Below are 23,372 nucleotides of genomic sequence, written 5' to 3'. Positions count from 1 at the left end.
GTGTCATGCATCCTAGCCAGGGAATCAGGTTATCTGCAGAAGTATCCAAAGTGTGTGGTGAGCCTAGATTCTACAAAGTCACAACTCCAAATGCAGCCATGTTGAGGAGAAACAGAAGCCAACTCAGGGAACTGGACAGTACTTCAACTGTGCATAGGAAACAAAGATACATTCGGTTAATGGTGTGAAAGACCATCATAACAACAACCAATACACAAACAAATTGACAACAGGCAAGTATAGAGTCTAAATCTCCAGAAGGTTATGCCATCATGCGATCTGGAAAGATTGTCACACCATGTGTAAATTATGCAGACTCTTAGGCTTTTAATCTCATAATTTTTTAATGGTTGTTTCAATTTAATATTCTTGAAACAACCTAACGTGCACTTTAATTCTTAGTGTGTGGATGTTGTGGGAAGGGGGCAATAGTAAGAAACCAAAGACCAGGATGACAGTATTTGACCAGCAACCATGAAATTTCTAAGCAGCAGCAAGCTAGACTAAGGATGGGTGGAGTTTTTTTAAGTAAATTTGTTTGAGATTTTCAAATGAATTAAAATTGTGCTCTTACCAATCCAGTACGAGTAATAAGTCTCTGTTAAGGAAACCACATAAAAATACAACCATAACTAGAGCTAACCAATCGGATGGTCACCAAGAAGTCAAATACGGGATTCAGAAGCAATTTCTTTACCAAAAGCAGTGAGATTATGGTAATTACTATCACAGGAAGTGATTAAAGTGAATCATTTTGAAGCATTTAAGACATGTTAAACAAACATAAGAGGTAAAGGGGATATGGATGCTATGAAGATATAGACAGAAAGATAGAAGGAGATTTGAGTAGAACATATGCTCTGTTTTAGATTGCTTGAACTTAATGACCTATTTCTGTGGAATGTATCCTATTTAGGGAGCAATGGGGAGACAATTGGTGAAGGGATATTTTTATCTCAGGCTTATCACCCCACCTTCTTCCTTTGAATTCAGTATTTGCATGTGTTTGGCAGACCTTAAGTGTGAATTGAACAGATTGTCTTCTGTTAGAGCTTAGACGGTTCTGTGACCTCAAATAAACATAATAGAAGTTATTTGTCTTGTTTGCATAGCTTAAAACCGAGGATATCACATTCTGAACCTCTGTGCGATGTAAATGTGTTAGTGTTGACACTAGGTGGTGCTGTAGCTATTCGCTGCACACTCCGTGCTCAGTGTCTGTCCAGTTCCTTCAGCTTCAGATTTTTAACTTCTATTTTTTCTTTTAACTGTTCATAGGTGGAAAACTCAGGGGATCCTTGGGAAAACTTCCAAAATTCCCAACCACTGACATATTGGGAATGCGTCTACTTACTTATGGTCACAATGTCCACAGTTGGTTATGGAGACGTTTATGCAAGGACAACTCTTGGTCGTCTTTTTATGGTCTTCTTCATCCTTGGTGGCTTGGTAAAATATCCCTTCTTCTTTTTATGATTAATCACTGTGGTCTGAGATCATAGAAACCTGCATCAAATGGTAAAATAAAGGCCCTCTGTGCATTCCAAATTTCAAACCCCGACTCTGTAAAATGATTTGGAGAAATTGTAAACAGTTGCTGTCATCTCATTTAATAAGCTTTTTTAGATTTTGCCATTGTGCTTTAATATCTTTTCCCAGAATCAGACATGATAATGCCTCACTGGGCACGTCACATCCCAGAAGATATGCTCAGTGTTGCGCTGTAAGCTTCTGTAAGGTCACTTACACAATTTACAGACTTGTTGACAGATGTCTAGCCTGATGGAACAGTCAGTTAATTACAGGTCAATCCAATCATTGTTTATTGAGAAGACTGGTGATCCATTACACAGTGATCCACCTCCTTAGTCTCAGCCATACCTATAAATATTGAGTGTGCTTTTCATGAATATGAAAATAGCAAGTATTTAATATCAGCCTTTTAATGTTCAGTTCAATTTAGCACTTCATAGTCTATAAAATTGTATTATCATGTTTATAAAAAAAGTTTATAAACTAATAAATTTGTTTTGTTATTTTGTCAAATGTTATGATACTAAAACAAGCATACTTTAGAGGAATCGCAAAGATGCAGTTGAGCTCAGTTTTGAAAAGTTCGCTGTCCTTGTTAATCAAAATGAACATGAGTGTTAGCCCTGAAAGCGTGGGCATTCATTGTTTTTGTGTCAAACCACTGTTGACTTTAGGGTCGACATGTGCCAATGTGTCTGATGTTTATTATTTATCTCGAATGTAGGAGTGGCTGGGCATTGTTATCTGTTGAGAGCAGATGATCAGCTCTTTGTCGCATTTTGAAGTGAGAGGGTGTCAATGATGATCTGCAGGAACAGCTTGTAAAGGGATAAAAACTGAGATCTGTCTCAATTCATTGGGAAAAGACTTATTTATTAAATAGGACAGTGCATTACATTCAAACTGCCTCTGCCATTACAATGTTCTTTTATAAGGCTCCAGCTGCAAAATCCCAATGAAATTATAAATTTAGTTTATAGTATTACATTTCTCTACAATCTCCTAGAATAATCAGGAACAGGTTAAATATATTAGAAAAGGCAGTTTTATTCAAAATGCTCGTTTAGAGGAAATCATAGAATATGTAGATAATGTACTGGATTTATTTATTTATTGGATTTTCAGAAGGCATTTGGTTAGGTGCCATAAAACTAGGCATGGAAATCGTATCATCCATTAATAGGAGTTCCTCTCACAGTTTGCCCTGATTCTGTTCAGTATAAAAAGAAATGTAGCTATAGACAGAGAAGCAAAAGGGGGAGGGTGGGGGCACAAAGTAGGGCTACATAGACATGCCATAGATTGTATGCATACTACAATGCCCTAATCGGTTTTTCAAGCAATTAATGAAATTATTTTGGCTAGAGGTAGAAAAGGGTTGGTATTAACATCGGCTGATGACATCAGTTGTGGTCATGGCAAACTGAAAGGAACACAGCAGATTGTGTTTTGATAAACATAAAATACTGCAGATGCTGAAAATCTGAAAGATAAACAGGAAGTGCTGGAAATAATTTGCAGGTCTGGCAGCATCTGTGGATAAAGAAACAGCTAACATTTCAAATTCAATGTGATTGTCCTTCAGGATGTTGTAGGATTAGAGGATAACATAGGTTAAGGGATTGGGAAGATTGATGAATGAAATATAAAGCGAAAGGAAGTGCACTTTAGCAGAAAGATTTGTGAAAGAAAGCAGGCCTTAATTCTAACATCCTTAACTAAGTGAAGGCTTAGAATAAAAGACAATAGATATTTCAACGCAATATGAGGAGTTAAAAATACCTGGGACAATTAGATTTTAGAGTGACTTAACAAGTTAACCTGAGAAATGGGTAGCATTCTGTTTCAGACCAGTGCCAGTTGGGAATTGGATTGAGCCAATTTCATGCAACAATTGTCAATATTTACAGTTAAGACTCTCAATTAGGTGAAACTTTTAAACAATGCCATACAGAAACACTGACAGATTACTATGAGCAGCCACTTGCGAATTTTAGTGCCTTCGATCTAACTTTTTTTGATTTTGTTTTTTATGAAATAAGGCGTTGACCATATTATCCTGGATTAGTCTGATAGAAAGAACAGAATATGGCGCAGTGGAAGCAGTGTACCCATCTATTCCCATTGTGTAGATGTTTTTAAAAAAAGCATTCAGCCCTCCAAATGTAAATAGTCCAGAAAACAACCTTGTCAATGCATGAATATTTATCTAGAAGAAATCTGTAACTCATCAGTCTGTCTTTCACAGCATACGCTATCAGGCTGTGAGATTTTTTTAAAATTCACCATAGAGATCTTCTCCTAGTGATAGTGGTATGTATTTTCCATTATCAGCTCCATTTCACTGTGAACCAGATGCTGGGATCCTAGTATTATGACGTTACATACAATCTGTACACCGTTGGTTCACAATTGTACTATGTTTTTATCTGACCTTGCATGTGACCAAAATGAGGTTGCCAAATTTGTACCATCTCACTGTACTCCCAGTGCACAGCACGTGATGGGTTCGGAGTGCATTGGCATCAAAGAATAGGTTATCTATGGGTAAGAGCTCTTAAAGGAGCGTCGCTCACCCAGAACGTGGCTGGAGCAAGTCAATAATTAGGAATGGAACCTTGAAGGTGTGTCTGGGAAAGCTGATTGATTTTGGAACAGAGAGACTTCCTGCAAAAGCAATCCCGAACCAACCCGGATGAAGTTTGCCGAAAGTGTCAGTGTTGTCTCAGCTCTGGCCAGATCCTGGGACTCAGGTGAGGAAGGTGTTTAAGACTACATATCTTATCACTTAGCTGAATTTTCTAAACTTTCCCCACACTATGTCTTAACAGCACTTTCCTGGAAGCTTGATAAAGTATCAGAGATGGAGAATAAAGTCCACTTCAGTACTGTCCACCCACGTTCCAATGCACTGGCATGGCCCAGTTTGAGAGGATATTCCTGATTGCTACCAGACCAATTTTCCTGCTGTCTGTCCCACTAGACCTGGAAGCTACTGCCAAGACCAAAGATGTGTGTAGTAGATGTTCAAGTGCTGACAAGATCTGATTGTTGAGCTGGCCAGTTGGGTGACATATACCTCTTTGATTTCTCTTTCCAACATATCTCTTTTCTGTTTACTTGCAGGGGAAGGCTGCACATAAAAGCAGTACAGATCTATCCACTCTTTGGGTGTTCATTTTATAAGGTTGTAGAAGGGACCACTTCATAAATAAGTCGGCACACGTGTGGAGAAACGTGTGGAAGTAATAGCTGAGGAGGTGCAAGTAATTGACCTGAGAGAAAGCTGGAGGTCATGAAGCTGACTTGCCAGTACATTTCATGAAGTTATTTGGGTGCGCCAAGCTGTCTTCTAGATGTGGGAATTTCTGTGATGTGACTACGTGATTCACCTGCAAAAATATGGGGAGACATTTACTTATCCTTGTCCCATTTAACATAGTCTGACCTCAAACAGATTTCTGTCTCTGTGCCAAATAAGAGGGTGCAGTGGTCAAAACCCTAAAAATGACTCACTGGCATCTTTTTTGCCCCTGTCAACTCTCCCATCCCTCCCCCAATCCCTCCCATTCCCCATCCCCCCACATACCCCTCATATACAAGAAGCAGTTTCCAGATTGGAAAACTGTCCCAACTCCTATTTCCTGTACCCTAAGCAAGAATTCAGCTCCCATTTCTAGGAAGGCCTGCCATTAAAAATGTTAAAACCCTGGACCTTATGCTGCCTTGGTGATAACAAGTTGACTAATTTGTTTTCTAACACTGTGAGAGAGTTGTGGTTGATTAAGGGCAATTGTGGAAAAATGTAGTGAGGTCATGGATCTTGATGTGAAGTTCAGGAAAGAGATGAGAAGTTTTTTTTTAGCTGTGTACTACAAGATCTATTGAGGAAGTTGCACTTGAATGGCACAGAGACTTAACTAGAAATGCAGACATTTGGAACCTTTGGACAGCTGCTGATTGGTTCTTATTGGACTGTAGGTACTGCCGCTTGTTATTCCTAACTCCTTTCTGAATTGGTTCTGTGGCAGTTTTGCTGTGTAAAGAGCAAGGGACTGCAGAATGTTGTAATGATGTCTGCTTTCCAACCTTTAGTGTAAGATTCCCTACCACCACCCCTTCGCTTGATCATTATCAACATTCTGACAATCTGTTTCACCAAGAAAGCAAATCACCACCATATCCAAGGGTGTCTCATTGGGATCATAGCCATTGTTGGTAAAGCTAGTCTAACTAGGCCTCCCTGTAGTTATCCATTTATTGTTTCAGGTCCTTGAAGTAGGGCTCCTTTCTCGTTAGAGAGAGAGAGAGAGAGAGAGGGAGACGACGACGACTGGTGGTGGTTTAACCTGAGGGTCACTGTACCTCAGGAGACCAGAGAGGGTGAGAAGGAAAATCTTTCATGATAAGCTCAGCCAGTGCAGGAATTGAACCCACACTGTTGGTGTAACTCTGTGTGTGAATCAGAGAACAAACCTGAGCTAACTGGATCCCCATTCCACCCCACCCCACCACCAAGTTATCATGTTGATGTAGATTTCTGTAAAACAAAGATGACTGGGAGATACTAGACCTCCTAGCCCCTCAAGCAGAGACCAGCTACATGGGTACAAATAAGCTCCCTATTCTATTGAAAATTAAATGACATTGGAAGCAAAGGACCATCATGCATACGCCACCAATAAAATCTGACACTATAGGGAATCACGCCAGATGGTAAAAGTGCAGGGCTCTTTCATGTTGGCTGGTTTCCATGGAGAAATTACTGAATTTTGTGGCCTGAGCAAACAATGTACCTATTACCTGCAGGATGCATTAATACACTGCTGGTTGTGAGATTTAACAAGTACTGCCTGCTGTTGATTGGAAAGACCCGGGGATGTAAACACTGAAGGCAGAAATTAACTTGACAGCCATTGTGAATTGCCCCATTCTCAGTGTAGCTTCAATATCTGGTTGAAAGAGATGTCTCTGTGTCTCACTGCCTCACAGGTGATTTCTTCATTTCCACCTGCAGATCTTCTCAAGCCACGTATATTGCCCAGATTGTAGCACCCAGGCAACAGCATAATAACAGGCCCACCGTCTACAGCTAAGGTGTAAAGACATCTGTCCTGTATGCTGCTTCAAAATTTCCAGAATCTGCTAATGAATGAGGATGTCCAATGGAATGTATTTTGGCAAAAGCAAATACTGAAATCCAAAATAAAAACAGAAAATTCTGGAAGCACTCAGCAGGCTGGGCAGAATTTGTGTAGAGAGAAACAGAGTTAATATTATGAGCTGATGCTCTTTCATTTAAACACTTAAGTTCTATTTAGGCTCTGACCAATTCTCTTGAAAACATCCCATTAGGGAGAGGGAGTGCATTTTACAAAAGTTGGATTATTTGAGTCCAAAAAGTGAAAAGAACAGCAAAATGGAGCAATCTTTGGACCTGTTTAAAATTATTTGTTACAGTTAGGATACTCTTCAAGCAAATGGCCTAAAGTAGCTGAAGGACCCCACCAACAAGTGCCATTTAATAAGAATTGCAATTCTGCTAAGGGCACGAGAGCATGCTTTGGACAATTGGCCAAATTATTTGACATTTAGGCATCCTTAGCTTATTACGTTTTAGATATGTTGGACTTCAGAACCACAAACGCTTCCTGACCACAGAAGGTGCAGTAGGTCTTGATTCCAGTAGTGTAAGTTGCCCATGCTCAATGTGCAGCTGTACTATCAGCCATCTACTAGATTGGCCCCATAAAAATCACAACTGGTACAAGTGTTCTGGTGCTGATTACATTTCCATTGTTTTGACAGAAGAAGAGGCCTTTATTTTCACCTATTCCTTGGCAGGTTTGCAAACAGTTTCTGGGCAACATAGAGGCAAAGCAGTGGGGGTTCATTGAATTATGTTTTGTGACTGAGGAAGATTAAGACCATTAATGTTCGCACCCCACTGTCCTTGCCATATGTTGACTCTGCAAAGGCAGCCAGAGCTATTCATCCCCAGGGTGTGTTAGTGCTTAAACTGTATGTTATCAGACATTTTCTTCTAAGTGCTTCTCTTGGAATGGAATTCTGTGATGGTCTTTTTAAGATTTAAGGCAAGCAGGCTGTCAAAAATAGGGATCAGTGAGATTTACAGTGCTCTATGTTATTGATAAATACCAATATAATTTTAAGACTTTAACAATTAATGCATAACTTTATAACCTGCAATATTATTTGAGATTGTATTACAATTTAATCAATTGGAAAATGGCAGGCTGTAGACAGTGGCTTTGTTAATGTAATAAGAGCCTCATTTGCAGCATTGTGAAGCATCTAACTATAAAGCAAACCATCACAGTAATTCCAAATGATATGTTTAAAATATTGTGTTTTTACAGAAAACAAGTTAATCATGAAGTGGGGAAATAACATGTTGACTCATTAGTAAGTTGGTTCAAAGGCAACTCTACCCTCTTGGGGACTTTTAGAAAAATATTATTTTTTTATGATATAATTGACTGCAAAGTAAGCCCCTCAGCCTATTTTGTGCAGCTGTGCTGTAAAGCAGTCCAGTATGTTGAAAGACTGTATTTTATTCAACAGCAGGGGATGCCATTAATTCTTTCTCATGCAGTTTTGCTGAGTGGATGTATTAAAGTTTAAGCATGCAAGCTGCCCACGTTGAGATCAGTCAGCAAAGCAAACTTCCTAACTGGCAAATAGACTGTTTCTGTACGTTGTTTAATATTTTGTTTCTTAATTTTATTCTGATATTATATGTATTTTGTTCTGCTGGAGAACCTATCAATAGCAGTTGAAGATTGCCGTCATTTATGTTTAGTTCCAGCAAACACAATTGGCTTCCAATTAACCTCAACAGGTATATATAGCAATCAGATTGTGCATCTTTAAAAAGATGAACTGAATACATTTAGCTCCGACCTAGCAGTATACCTTGAAATAACTCCACAGAGACCAGACTCCAGTCAGCAAGTCATCCTTTTATTTACACGTGGAGAGTCCTTGACGATGAGCCAGCTCCCTCAGAGCCAGGATGTCTGACACTCCTGTTTTAATCTGGCAGCCAGAGCTCCCTGATTGGACCAGATTAACAGCCCTAATCAGGAAACTCACATTCTATGAGGTCCACTTGGCTGACCTCATTACAATCACTACAGTGTCACGGTCCTGTGTTATAAAATAACATGCAAGATTGGCTGACAAGAGAAGACTAGCAGATCTATCTAGTCTCCCCAGCATCATGAACATCTTGAATGAATATGCCTCCCTTTTCACCCATCCCAGCGACCATCGAATATCCTCAGAGGTATAGAATAAACATAAAACCCCAGGCCCACATGTGAAGAAAGCCTCTCTGACTCCCTGTGGTAACTGAAGTGCGACCAGGTTAATCATTTGAGGATTAGGAGCAACATCTGTAGGTGCAGACATGATCAACTGAATGGCCTCTTTCTGTTGCAATTATTATATGGTTCTATTGGTATAACTGCAATATTTTAAGTTTAAAACATATCAACTCCCAGGAAACTCCAGTCCTAATTCTTAGTCCCCCTACTCAAAAACATATTATTGATGTCTTTTTTTAATAATATGAGTTAAACTTCTCCCCCTTTTTCCACAAGTAAAGCTCCCTGACTCTAGGAGTCTTAGCTATGCCTCATTACCCACTCCATTCTCTCTCAGGCAGCCTGTTGTGGCATCAAGACATCAATTAACCATCTCCCTTTGAGCTTACCATCATTTGTGCAGTCACTATGGATGGAAAGGACACAGTGAGGGAAACAGACTACTTTGTATCTATTTTTATGCTATATTCTATCAATGGATCCTATGCTACCCTACCTTGAACCTGGACCAATTGAAAATTACAAATATATTGTCCAGTATCTTGTGCGGTCTCCCACGTAATATATTAAAGTTTTGACCTGTAAGATTTGCGTTTACTATTCCCTGTAACATTAAGCTGGATCCCTTGATTGCCCACCAGTAAGTGGCTAGAGGAGATGACTGAGGATTTTATTGAAGAGTCAGTTATGAGCATTCACGACTTTAGGATTAAAAAAAAAGTGCATTTTAATGTTCATTAAGATGGAGGAATATCAATGTTAGCAATGGAACATTTTCCACTTCAAGCACCCTGGGTTGCCATTAAGCATTCCATACTTAGCTATATTACAGCCAGGTGTAACGTAAATCAAAGATATGTGTTGAGCTGTGAAATACGATTTATTTCCTATAACAGAATGACCTGACAACTCTCAGCTAACAATTGCAAATGAATAATGGTTACCAGCTGAGTGGGATATAGATCATATCCCACTGCTCATCATCTGCTTGTGTTGCTCATTTTAAGTAATTAAAAATCATAAAAGTTATGCATAAATGTAAATTTTACTTGCTCTTAATTGATGCTCGTGCTGTGGAAGTCATCCAAAACCATCACATTTTCTCCCCCCGTCCTGCTGTCTGTTTTGAATTGTGACTTCATTTTCATGAAATGTAGAAATTACTTTATTGAGATGGCCTTATGATTTGACACTGCTTTAGTGTGAAAATTAGAAAAGAGCACCAGGGCATCTCTCCCTTTTCTCACTCAGCTACTTTCTTTCTGGCCCAAATGAGGCTGCTGGGCTTAAAACCATTCTTGTCCTAATTTAGGAGCAATTCTGTTCAACATGGTAGCATCCACAGACTGAAATTAGCACTTCCCAAATCCATTTTACACAGGGTCATATCCAACAGGCAGAGTGTCAAAAGTCTACATATCAGTTTTGTGTAGGATCCAAAGCTGATTTCCACAATGAAATGTACATTTCTTCAAATATTCACATTTTTAATAGGGTAGAGTTGTCTTTAAACACTAAAGCAATATTAAAATTGTTAATAAATGCTAATTTTTTTAATGTTGTGAGCGGGATTATATACAATCAAAATGTATTATTAATCTTCTGTGTTTTTAAAATGAGCTGGTGAAAATTAGTAAAATTTTAGCTGTTACTCATTTTAAAACCAGTTCTATGAGCAACTTTCAGTGACGTAGATAATGTAGAAAACATTTGTCCTGCTTTATGATAATGCCAAGTTGCTGTTTTGAGCAGTTCTGTTTTGTGTAATAATTTTCCACAAATGCCGGTGACCATAATCCCTTCTGTGTGATTTGTTCCTCTTAATAAAGTGTACGTTTTAGATTTTTAGTGCGGTTTCAAGAGCCCTGCCCCTCTGTGTCCTCCTCCAACTGCTAACAAACACACGGTTATAGGATGCACTGTAGAGCTTATACCCCTGGATGAGAATAAACCAAATGTATTAGTAACCATTGTTGATGTGAACTCAGAAATTATGAGGGGCGACATTATTGGGTGAATACTTTCATCATAGACATTGCCAGATACAATGTTGACAGCTTTGTAATATTACCCCAAAGTAAGGTCAGTGTTCATTCACTGGTGTTGATAGCAGTCACTGTTTGGGCTATGGAATCCAAAATCTTAATGACCAGTTAAGGCGCTCACTTACATAGACAATGTATTTTAACGGCAAAACTGAGGCATAGAAATCCAGCTGGGTGATAATTCATTGGACCACAAGGTTAAGGAGCAGAAAAAGACTGTTTGGTCCTAATGAGATGGCTCTGTCATTCAATAAGATTGTGACTGAATTGGTTGTGGACTTAATTCCACTTTCCTGTCAGTCCTCCATTTCCCTTGACTCCCTGGTCTATCAAAAATCTGTTTAATCTTGAATAAATTCAATTCTCCACCTCCACTATTTTCTGCAGAAGAGAATCTGATAGACTAAAGATCATCCAAGAGAAATTTCTCCTATCTCCGTCGTAAAGGTGAGACCTTTTATCGAACTGTGCACCCCAGTTTGGGGGTCTCCTGCAAAGAGAAACAGTTTCTCAGAATCCATCCTGTCAAGCCCCCTGTTTCAAGTAGGTCACATTTTATGCTTCTAACCATCAACGGGTAAAGGCACAACCTCTTCAACTTCTCTTCATGAGTCCTTCTTTCCAGGCATGTATAAAGTGAACCTTCTCTGTATTGTTTCTAATGTAATTATATCCCATTTCAAATAAAGAAACCAAAATTGCACACGGTAGTCTAATATTCTCCAGAGTCCTGTACACTGCTGTCAAATTTCCCTACTCTTCTATTGCACTCTTTTTGCAAGAAATACCCACCTTCTATTTGTCTTCCTAGTCATTTTAATGTACCTGCAACGTAACATTTTGTGATTTGTGTACCAGAACACCCAAGTCCCTTTGTACTTCCTAGTTCTGTAATATCTCTCCATTTAACTAGTATGTTTCTTTTCTTTGTTTTCATACCAAACTGGACAAGTTCATATTTTCCTACTTTATGCTATGTTTGCCAAATTTTTGCCTACTCACTTAACCTGTCTATATCTCTTCCCAGCATCTATACCTTCTCTTCACTACATATTTTCTTACCTGTTTTGCTATCGTGGGTATATTACATTTAGCTGCCACACATTCAGTCCCCATCTCCAAATCATTCACTCCAGATCATTGATATAGACTGTAAATAGTGGAGGTCCCTGCACTGATCCCTATGGTACTTCACTGGTCACAGCTTGCTAAAAGCTGAAAATTACCCATTTCATCTTAGCCTCTGCTTCCTTTTACTTAACCAATCCTTTACCTATGCTGATATGTTACCCGTTACACCATGAGACTTTATTTTGTGCAGTACCTTTTGGAAATCCAAGTACAGCACATTTACAGGTTCCCCATTATCCACCTCGCTTGCTACTTTTTCAAAGAACTGCAATCAATTAATTACACATGATTTTGTTTTCACAAAACCATGTCAACTGTACCTAATTACATTGTGATTTTCTAAGTATCCTGCTATAACCTCCTTCATAATAGAATCTAGCAATTTCTCTATGACTCATGTTAAGTTAACTGGCCTACAGTTTGCTGCTTCCTGTCTCCCTACTTCCTTCTCATGATGTTACATTAGCTATTTTCCAGTCAGCCGTGAGCATTCCAGAAGCTAATGAATTTTGAAAGATTAATAGCTAATAGTCCACTATGTCTGCAGCCATTGTTTTGAAGACCCAGGATGCATGCCGTCTGGTCCTGGGGACCTGTAAGAACTGAGCTCTGATAGCTTCCCCACCCCTTTTCCGTTGTGGTGATTGTTTTGCATTCTTCTCTCGCTTTCAGTTCGTAATTTTCAAGTGTCTTTGGGAAATTTTCTAAACCTGCCAAAGTGAAGACAGGTACAAAATAACTCTTCAACATCTACTCCTTGTTTTTCATTACCAGTTCCCCAGACTCACTCTCTAAAGGACCATCAATAGCTTTAATGTTTTATATAAATACTTGTACAAACTCTTGCTATCTGTTTTATATTAACGAACTAGCTTCCTCTGAGATTCTACTTTCTTCTTCCTTTCTTTTGTCATCCTTTGCTATCCCATAACATCCATCAATTTTCTGACCTACCTCTAACCTTTGTAGAATTATGTAGCAATCCTTTCAATTTGATCCTGTTCCTACCTTCCTTATTTAGCTACAGATGATACATCCTTCTTAAAGAGCCTTTCTTGCTCATTGGGTCAGTCTTTTCTGAGTTATTCGATGTCTCCTTTAAAAATCTGCCATTGTATCCTCACTGTAGTATTTTTTAATCCAGCTTCCTATTATAGTCATCTTTAATTAGGGTCAAAATACAAGTCTTGGGTCCATATTTCTGTCCTGCAAATTGCCGTAGGTCTTTGTGAGATACTGTTTTTAAAGCATTCATTGTCATATTCAATTCAGTCACAACATATGAGATATAATAAATACCTATTAGCCAGTTGTGGTCACTTTTAAAATGAATACATCAATAAAAATCATCTTCTTAGGCAGACCCTCAGAATTGAGGACGGCATGCTTCCACTCTAGTCTGATGGGTTCTGAGGTGGCTGATAAGTTGAAGATCTATAGGATCTGCCATGTGTGGGGCAGATGGTGCTTCACAGTCATGTGGGTAAGATTATGTAGAGAGATTAGTGCACTTTCTCCGATGGCATGACCTATCCCCTGCAGGTTCCTCCCATAGACTTTCAATGTGTTCAGTGACTTCATGAATGAAGCTGCTCTGTTTTGGCCCATCACATACTAGGCACTCCCATGATTCAGTGGGGATGTCTGATCTCCAGGGATGCTTTTAGAACATCCTGAGACAGTTTCTGTTGTTCTCCTGGGAGTCCCCTGCAATGTCCAAGTTCCAAGTGGAGCAGTTTCCTGAGGAGACTTGTGTTAAGATATGAGTGGCATGCCCTACCCAGTGGAGCTGATTTTGTGTGATTAGCACTTCGATATCAGGAACCTTGCCTTAGTAACACCTTTGTTGCTATCTGATATGCACAATCTTGCAAAGGCATGGCTAGTACTATTTCTCCAGGACTTTAAGGTGGCTGCTGTAGAGTTGTCAATTCACCAAGCATATTAGGAGTCACTGCCGCCTTGTAAACCATGACCTTAATCTCAATTTGGACTCGTCCAGAGAAGAGGCCTTTCCAATGACTCAGTCTTGATCTTAGTTAACTTCTGCATCAAGATAGACTTCAAATTACAAATACATTGGTGTTTGAGTTAAAGAGAATAAACTGACATCTATAATTATGTGTTAGCACTGACAACACAACATCTCAGTGGTTCGTCTAGATTCCCTCCAGTAGTCTGATGGTTCCATCAGTAAATGTCCCAATTGGTAGATCTTGGACGCTGAGGAAGTCTTGCATTTGATCTGTGCTACCTAGTGTGAAGTGTGATAATGGTGCTTCTGTTACTCTCAGTACTTCTGGAAGATATGAGGGGGAGAACTAGGTGATCAGCACATAGTGACCCCAATTGAAAGAGTGCGCATCAGCAGAGAACAGAATCAGGCTTAACCATAATGCCCGATGATGGGACAGACTGCTAGTACCTTGTGTAAAAGGTACCTATGGAGACATTGAAAGTGAATCCCAACATAAATCATTCAGGAATTCATCCAGATACAGCTCTCAGATGCAACCTATCACAAGCAAAGTGTTTGTTGCACGAAACATGGCAGATAGAAATTTTCTCTTGATTGCTTTTGCATTTTTTTTCCTTCAATGTTGAATCTTGTGAGCAGACTTTTTGGACTTGTTTGGCTGTTACATGATCAGCTCTGTTTTTTAAACATTTTTATTTCCATCAAAACATGATTTTGGTCCAATTATTTTCATTGAAAAATTTCCTAAAACTCACAAACTAAACTGGTGCAAGCTCTTCTGAGTCCCTAGCCTCATTTATTCATTTAGAGAATATAACTTATTTGTTACTTCTACTGTACTGTTAGCAAAATATCTCTTGAGTAGATGAAATATTTTCACAACTTTATTTCAAAAACCTCCAATTTCTCTAGATTCCTAAGCACGAAAAATCCCTCTTTTGTAAAAGCTCAGCCTTTTTGCTTTGTGAGTTCTAGTTTGAGCAGAGCTGAGATTTTCTTCACAGATCTGACTAATTCTTTTACAATTTCAGATCTTAAGAACATCTTCTGAACCTTAGAACACAGCATCCCATCCCCTCTTTGGCCTCTCTCTTTAGTCTATTCTTCTGTCTCCTATCTTCTTCTTAGGCCATGTTTGCGAGCTACGTCCCTGAAATCATAGAATTAATAGGAAACCGCAAGAAATATGGTGGTACCTATAGTGCGGTTAATGGAAGAAAGTAAGTATCCCATGGGCCTCTGCTGCCTCTGTTGCAGTAGAATACTCTCTGCATGCCCTTTTCTTTTTCTGTTTCATGCATGTAGGCAATGTTTGCTCGCTACGTACCAGAAATTGCTGCTCTCATCCTTAATCGGAAGAAATATGGAGGGACTTTTAATGCGACTCGAGGCAGAAAGTAAGTCGAACCAAACAAGGTGTGCTTGTGTGACCTCTGAACCCTTAATGGTGACCTCTGCACCACAGATCTATTCATTTGTTTGCGCTGTGATGTCAGATGTTACTGCTAGGATTGTCACACTGTCTTTGGAGACCTAGGTTATGATAAGGCACATGTCACAGTTGTTAACTTTTATTTTGTGAGTACCTGAAACAAGAATTCTTGTTGTTTTATTAGTCTGCAGACAAAGAAGAGGCTGAAGAAATGCATGGCAGTCAGACTGTTGTAGCTACCTTGTTTTTAGTTTTCTCCAAAGATAGGATAATATTATTGTCTTGAATTTCATGTTTACAATGTCACTTAGAATGATTTATTTCAAATATTTTTAAAAAAATATTTATTCTAAACTTGTAGTCAGTTCTTCCATTGCTCTGACATTTTCAACTACTTTATTTCCTGCGTGCAGCTTGTATTTTCCATGTTTCATTAAAGTCCATGTGACTCTTCCATGGAAACCATTTCATGAGAGCTTGCCAGAGGCTCATCTGTCACCAGTGTTCAGTTCTGCAATGCTGTGTGGTCTAAAACTGTGACCTGATCTTCAGTCAAAGCCCCCTATCCCTCCCTCCCCTTCCACTCCCCCAAACTCTGAAGGCCTTAACTCCTAGCCCTTCAGATTCTAAATGCTTTTGGCTTGCTTTACAGTCTGTCAGGAGCCTGCTTGGCTGACCAGGCATTTTGCTTTTAGATAGTTATTGTTTGTTGCTTCTGCTAATTTTTGTCTTTGTGAATTCCCTCAGATTTTCAATCCCACCCTAATTGAAACTCTGCTCTTTCATCAGCACACAAACTGCCTGGTGGAGATAAAATTCCATGAAACCGTCTTAATTTATGTGTGGTGTAAAGTTTTTAAGACCTTTAGTCACTTGGACTTTGCATCATTGCTTATATAGCTGGAAAACACTGTGTGAAAGTCAGCATCCTTTGTTTTTTCGTCTAATTTCCCCATTAGCAGAAGAAGATTGACGATATGTTATGTTTGGCAAACATTTTGATTTTCATTTGGAGCCTAATGTTGAGAGAATGAGTTGTCAGATTCTTCAGAACCCCTGCCCAGGAGATAAGAAAGACCATGTGGTTGTAATTTCCAGCCATGCAGCGTCTTTAACCACAGCTGGCAAGTGTGGCTTCTGGCCTCAGCCATGAAGGCTAGCTGGAGTTCTTGATTTTTGTATGAGTCAACTTTTTTTAATCAAGAGGAAGTTGATATGAAGTGACATTTTATAAACAGCTTATTTTCCAACTTTCTAATTTTAATGTATCAACGTAGCCCTGAACATAAACATTCATTTTGTACAGCAACAGAATGTCTAAATACCAATTAAGATAGCTTGCAGTTTGTTGGCTGTCACTATTCATAAGCAGTCTGTGATGAGAATTAGAACGAATAAAGCCTGCCATCAGATTATGAAGTTGCATTGCGTGAATCCAATGCGCCCAAGCAGGCAACCACTGGTGCAGACTGACACGCAAAGCAAAATATACCACGGTTTCTTCTTTGATCATCTCTCTGAAACTTGCGTTCTTTGAGAGGCTTTATCGCAGGACAAACCAACAGTACTTTCTGTGAAAACAATTATGCTTTCAATGCACAAATGCAATGACATGAGGATTAGAGCAGTAGACAAGAGGTATGGCTGAGTCTGGTGCTGATGCTGGAGCTGCTCTTAAACCTGTCAGCCCCTTGGGTTCTTTGTTGCATGGCTGCATTTGCACGTTAATTCACTATAACCGTGGTTTATTCTCCTTGTGTTTTATGTCTTTTGACTTTTTGTTGTGTTGTTTATTTCTTTCCTTTTTAATGTGAGTGATAATTGTGTTTGACTGCTGCCTGTTTCCAATAACATTTGTGCTCAGTCGTATTCTCCGCTGAGAGTTTTAAGCTGGTTTTGCCTCTCAAAATGTAAACATTGAAGTATTTGTCAAATTGAAGCACTATGATAACTAAGGTCAGAGAAGTTACATAGTTGCTTCCCAAGCCCTGCTCCCATCTCAACAAAAATAAATAAATGGACTGCCAGATATCAGCCAAATGTATGCATGTTCCACACTCTGTTTGTCAGGCATTGGTTGTATCTCTCTTTCTCTCCCTTTCCAGAGATCTGGAAACAAACATTGATGCCTATCACCTGGAAAATTAGAAGGGATCTAATTCCTGGAAGTTTCCCTCTCCTTACTATCACTGGTATTTTCAGTACTACTGTACTCAATTTAAGGGATTAGAAAAATGCTCTCCACCACTACCACTATGCCACCTGCTGCTTGCTTTTCTTTTACAATGTTGATTCTTGCACTGTTAATCCAACTGTTGTCAGCCATTGAGCTGTCAGGATGTGACATTAATGGTTGCCAGTGGTGAATGAAGATCATTCCTGAGTGCACCTATGCAAGCAGAGGACTAAGTTCACTGATTGTGGAAATACCTAATGGTTCATTTTTCCATCTTCCCTTTTAGTTTGTCTTTGGGACTTGAGATGAGTTGAATCGATATGTTAAACTTGTAACAACCTGTAAACTGAAGCTGGTGTAAGTGAGAAGCTTACTATCAGTAAAGATCCATTTAAAATTCATGAATTGCACTGCAGCTTTGACCTGTGCAATATTTAAGGTAGCTCGTCAAAAGATAGTAATGGTACCTATATGCCACAGCCAATTGAGCTTCGTGTGAATTAGCTTTATTAAAGGCACAATGTGGCATTTCTCATTGACGCTTTGCCACCTGTACCCTGTCCCCAGTCCCCCACTATTGCAGGATGATTAAATCCTGCAGCAGTTATAATGGAAGAGGAGAAAAGTACCAGGGTATTTTGCACTATTAAGAAGTCTTAACACCTAATGTTGTAAAATGTTCATTACAATCTTAACTATGTGATTAGGTGCAATATTCAGTCCTAAAACCTGATATAAACAAGAATTCTAATTTCGCAATTTATGTCAACAAGGTTATTTTGAAGTGTTCTACATATTTTAAAGTAATTTCTTGTGCTGAAACATTAGTGTGGAACCTGTTCCAAGTTACGCTCTTCATATAATTATGTGAAAAGTTAAGACTGAAATAGTGCTGCATCTTTACAAAAGAGGAAAGAAGTTTAAGTGGCGTCTATTCGGGGTTAATGTTCACCTGTTTCAGTGCTTTCCTCCACAATAAGGTAAGGATACTTTTATTACTCTGTTTTGCGTCTTGGTCATGGATTTTGTCATTGAGGGTCTGTTTCCCTCTTACTCTGGTGGTGGTGGATTTGTTTTAAAATGCTGGCTGTCTCGGCGAGGGAGGCCCCAGATAATTCAAATTACTCCTAAACCCTTTGGATACTGCATTTGTGTGTGAACATATTGCATTTGTGCTTTTATGATCAATGTCAGACAATTTAAAAATATGTGCTGAAATCTGACAGTCCAGTTATGTATTTTAATCTTGCCAGGCTGTTTCTGAGGATGCATTAGGTATCTGGTGATGGGTACCTGTCTGAATCTTGCAGAGTATTTGCAGGTATCCATCAGATGGCTGGCAGTCTGGTGGTTGGAATAGATCTGCTATCATTGCTATTTGTGAGTATGTATCTGAGTCCTCTCAGAATATTATTGTGTATGCATCAGGTGTTTGGCAGTCTGGTGGTGGGTATATGTCAAATTACCTGGTGGTTTAGAAAAGACTTTTAGCCCTAAGTCTCCTCCATTTTTCCGCAAAGCCCAGTCTGTGTTCTGCAGTTATGGAATCAGTGCCCCAGTAGAGCTTTTTGAATCATAAGACCCTGGAGTTAATGGCTAAGGCTGTTACTGTCACCCTGTGGTATTGCCAGCATCTTTCAATGTCTTCCCTTGAGCAACTGGTTCCTGCTGGTGCTGACAGGGTCCCAGAACTACTGACATTCAACTTCTTGTCATTTTTCCATTTATTTATAGAAGATAGCTAACACCCAAAAATAATTCTTTGTGCAATCTGAAAGAAAATAATCTATGTTGATCTTCTGTATTAAGTTTATCTGTTCTGTATTGATACTTCGAATTGATTCATTTCTAACGCACAAGGACTCTGCAACAGTTATAGAAATTCCTTACATTGGAGGTTTTGCATAGCATGACTGAACATCGAATTGGTGTAGTAGCATAATTATCTCTCAATGGCTAGGCACAAGTCCCCATAAAACAAAGTTCCCCTTGTTAAAAGATGGGTGGGTGGGAGGGAGATACAGAGTGATTATTTAATAGATATTTTCACAGCTGAATATCTTTTATTTAATCCTAGGCTGAGGTGAAGGTTTTGGCCACTTCAGAAGTCGTACGTGGGGTACCAAAAGAAATTTAAATGATAAGAAAATATCCAAAGTACCAGCTTAGTCTTTAATATTCGTTTGATTGTACTTATCACTAAAGCCTTTTCTTTTCTACTGGGAGAGTAGTGTGAGGAGCTTACCTGAAAAACCATATGTTTTTATTCTGATTTTTAAATTACACACTCAACAGGAGCAAATGTTTGTGGAATTGGCTGCCATTGTTTCACCAAAAGATAATTCCATGTTTCCTTGTTATTCCAATTTTTTTTTGTAAGATTATGATTTTACATCTTTAACAAAGAAGATAATTGATGTTGAATATTTCCCAAATTATCAATTATGTCAATTGGGAGCTAATCTAATGACCATATTAGTTCAGATGTGCTTTAATCTTCTGAACAAAGTTGCACACTCTTCACACAACATAATGTTGCTTAATGTTCTGTTAAGTTATTATATTTTTAGAAAAGTCATTCGTTTCTATGTGTCTGTAATTACTTCCCTTTTAAAGTCTCAGAAATTTTAATTAGTAATAAGACGAAACGTTTTGCTTGATTTTTATTTGACTGCTTGTGTTATCCCACCCCTCAGCAATTCTGTTATACCACTTTGAGAACTCATCCATAAACATCAATGACACTTTTGTTGTTTAACAATTGCCTTCTCTCTTCCCGATATTGTCCAGGCCTTGTATATCTTTAACTCACTCCTGGTCATTCATTGCATTCGGTTATTTTTGGGCCATAATTGGAATTGTGTTGACATTATTTGTGAATGCTAATTTGTTATTTCATCAGCTTAAACTTAATCATATTTGTTCTTGACTTTAATGATTCTTCTGAGTAAGCCACTGGTTCATTCCCAGCTGGAGTAGTCAGTCCAATTCTTAACACCAAACTTTAGAAAGAAAATGAAGGCTTTGCAGAGGGTGCTGCAGAAATTGTGTAGAATGATGAGATATTACAGTTGCATCTATGGACTGAAAAAGGGTTGTTTATATCTGAGGGTAGGAGGGATGTGAAAAATGGTTAAAACCATGAAGGTGTTTAGATAGAGTTAATAAAATTGAACTGTTTTCAGTGGCTCAAGGATTGATTTAAAGTGTTTAGCAAAAGATCCAGGAGAAAAGCTTCTTACACACTGAGCAGTTAGAATTTGAAATGCATTTCTTGAAAATGGAATCAAACAGTGGCCTTCAAAAGGGAACAGGAGGAAAACATGTTGTGATATGGGAAAAGTGCAAGGGAGTGGGATTAACCAAATTGCTCTTCAAAAGAGCTAACACAAAATCAGCAGGCGAGGTGGTCTCCTCCTGTGCGATACTAAACTATTATTTTTGATGACTTTGTTGATCTTATGGTCAGAACATTATAACTAGTCCTTCACTAGTTAGAGAAGAGAATATTAGCCAAACTTTTCACTCCTGTTCTACCTAACATTTCCTGATAGATTTGAGTCAAGTGGATATTGCTTTTGAATCCAGCTCTGTTTTAATGTCCCTTGGTAAGTATCACACCAAAACTTGCTAAGCTATCTTTTCAGCAATGCTTCTTTATTGGGAGGAATCACAGGACATGATGCCAACCACACTATACCTTACAAGATATTGACCTTGTCAGGAGTTTGGAACTGAAAAGTGGCTAAAGTTTGATGGGCGTGAAACATCATAAGACCTTTAAAGCAGTTTGACCAAAAAAAGTCACTAATTATGCTCGTTCCTTTTCGGAGGATGTTAACTGCTGCTAGAGATCCACAGGCTCAGGGATCTTCCATTACCTTACTGAAGTGACTGTTCTCCCTGAATTAGGCCACACATTGATTTGCTGCCAGTTAATTTGACAAAAGCCACTATTGCTGCCAAGACTGACCCTACCTTCAGTAGATTTTGTTTTGGTCAGGAGCGCCAATCATCCCTGAGTTTCACCTCCCAAACCCAGCAGGTTTTCCGCCAATTCATTGCCCCAACACTGGTGATAATGAAAACGGATAGATATTCATCGCTTTTTCACTTTTAAAGTGATTTTAATATTCAGTATCTCTTTATTTTCGGCCAGTTTTCTGTTCCACCTTGTCTCCTGCAAGTGGCTCACTTGGCATGGAGTAGAACAGCACAAGGTCCCTGGTCTGTATAACTGTAACTGAGCTGTTTTAATCAATACTTTTGTTCAAGCAGCAAGTGCTGTCAACACCATGTGAGTAACTCTACTGAGTCTTGGGGAAGATTAAAAATCTGCATAACCTGTGAGGCAAGATCAGTTGATATGTCCTCTTATGTTATATCACTTTCCTCATACAATCAGGCCCAGTAGTTTCTCAGGAAGGGTGCCCTCAGGAAGCGTTTCGGCTCAAAACATTGACTTTCCTGCTCCTCAGATGCTGTCTGACCTGCTGTGCTTTTCCCGTTTCACATCTATTGACTCTGGCTTGCAGCATCAGCAGTCCTTACTGTTTCCATGCCCAGAGGTATGAGCAATACTCAGTTTAAATTAAAATAGTTAAGACACAGAAGAAAAATACTACCAGCCTTTCCCCTCCACTCCACAGTATGATTCATACTGTTGGCAAAATTCCATTCAGCCGCATTGACTACTTCAAATTCTCTAATGCTGTATTTACTTCACAGCGCTGTCAGAGCATGAGGTAAATCGGCCAACACTGCTGCCTCTGTAGGAGCCTAGAAGTCACATGAAGATGTGATTGAGTCCCCTCCACCCCCCACCTTCAGAGGCTGCTGTAGCAAACTAGAACTGGAAATGGTTGCTCAGTCGGACGGCATTTTCCTGGCTGCATTGACTCAGATGTGGTTTCAGGACTTTGCTGCAAAATGAAAGTTGGAAAGGCGAATTGCAAATTGCAGTCTGCAAGCAAATGTGGACATGCTAACCACAGCTGTTTGTCTTTTGCTGCTAGTGATGTTGAATCTGCCGTACAGAATGAATGGGCAAATTGCCACAGCCAAGTCAATTATAGAATTACTACTTGAAGTAGCTCTGTAATATAAATGAGGACGAACTAAACAAAACAAACACATAAAGGCACAGACATATGAAATACATCCATGTATACACATGCTGTCTTTTTACATAATTACAAAAGACTCTTTGGAGAAATAATCTCTTTTATTTCACTTTGTCTTTGCTTTACCTCCTCCAAGCACATCTGCAACTCTTCACGTTGTCCATTCCAGTTTTCTTTCAAGTAAGAATCTTATTTTAAATTGAAATGCTCCCATGAGATCCTAATCACATAATGTTCTTCAAACTTGCCAAGAGCAGTCTGGAAGAAGCATCTGTCCCTCACTGGTGGGTATAACTAGTGTTTTAGAAAGAGCACAATGATAGCTTTTTTCATAGATAATTATGCTCCACATACCAGTTTCTTTGTCAACATCTGTAAAATTTAACATTAAAAGCCAAAGTTAAATATATTCTAACAGGCAACTCAAGAAAGAAATGTATCAGAAATAGTAGGAACTGCAGATGCTGGAGAATCTGAGATGACAAGGTGCAGAGCTGGATGAACACAGCAGGCCAAGCAGCATCACAGGAGCAGGAAGGCTGGCTTTTCGGGCCTAGACCCTTCATCAGAATTGGGGGAGGGGAAGGGGGTTCTGAAATAAATAG

At 39.0% G+C, this 23,372-nt stretch overlaps 1 protein-coding gene across 1 annotated transcript in view; it reads left to right on the top strand.

The window, feature by feature from the left end:
- The window catches only part of LOC109932831 (calcium-activated potassium channel subunit alpha-1-like), a 621,464-nt gene that overhangs the window by 525,167 nt on the left and 72,925 nt on the right, over positions 1–23,372 (top strand). The window contains exons 8-9 of the mRNA XM_048616327.1: positions 1,279–1,449; positions 15,165–15,256. Of these exons, the coding sequence (XP_048472284.1) occupies positions 1,279–1,449; positions 15,165–15,256 (263 nt within the window). The remainder of the gene's footprint in view (positions 1–1,278; positions 1,450–15,164; positions 15,257–23,372) is intronic.

The sequence above is a fragment of the Rhincodon typus genome, chromosome 34 (genome assembly GCF_021869965.1).
Source record: "Rhincodon typus isolate 14 chromosome 34, sRhiTyp1.1, whole genome shotgun sequence".
NCBI classification, from domain to species: domain Eukaryota; kingdom Metazoa; phylum Chordata; class Chondrichthyes; order Orectolobiformes; family Rhincodontidae; genus Rhincodon; species Rhincodon typus.
This window is presented reverse-complemented; position numbering and strand designations above follow the sequence as displayed.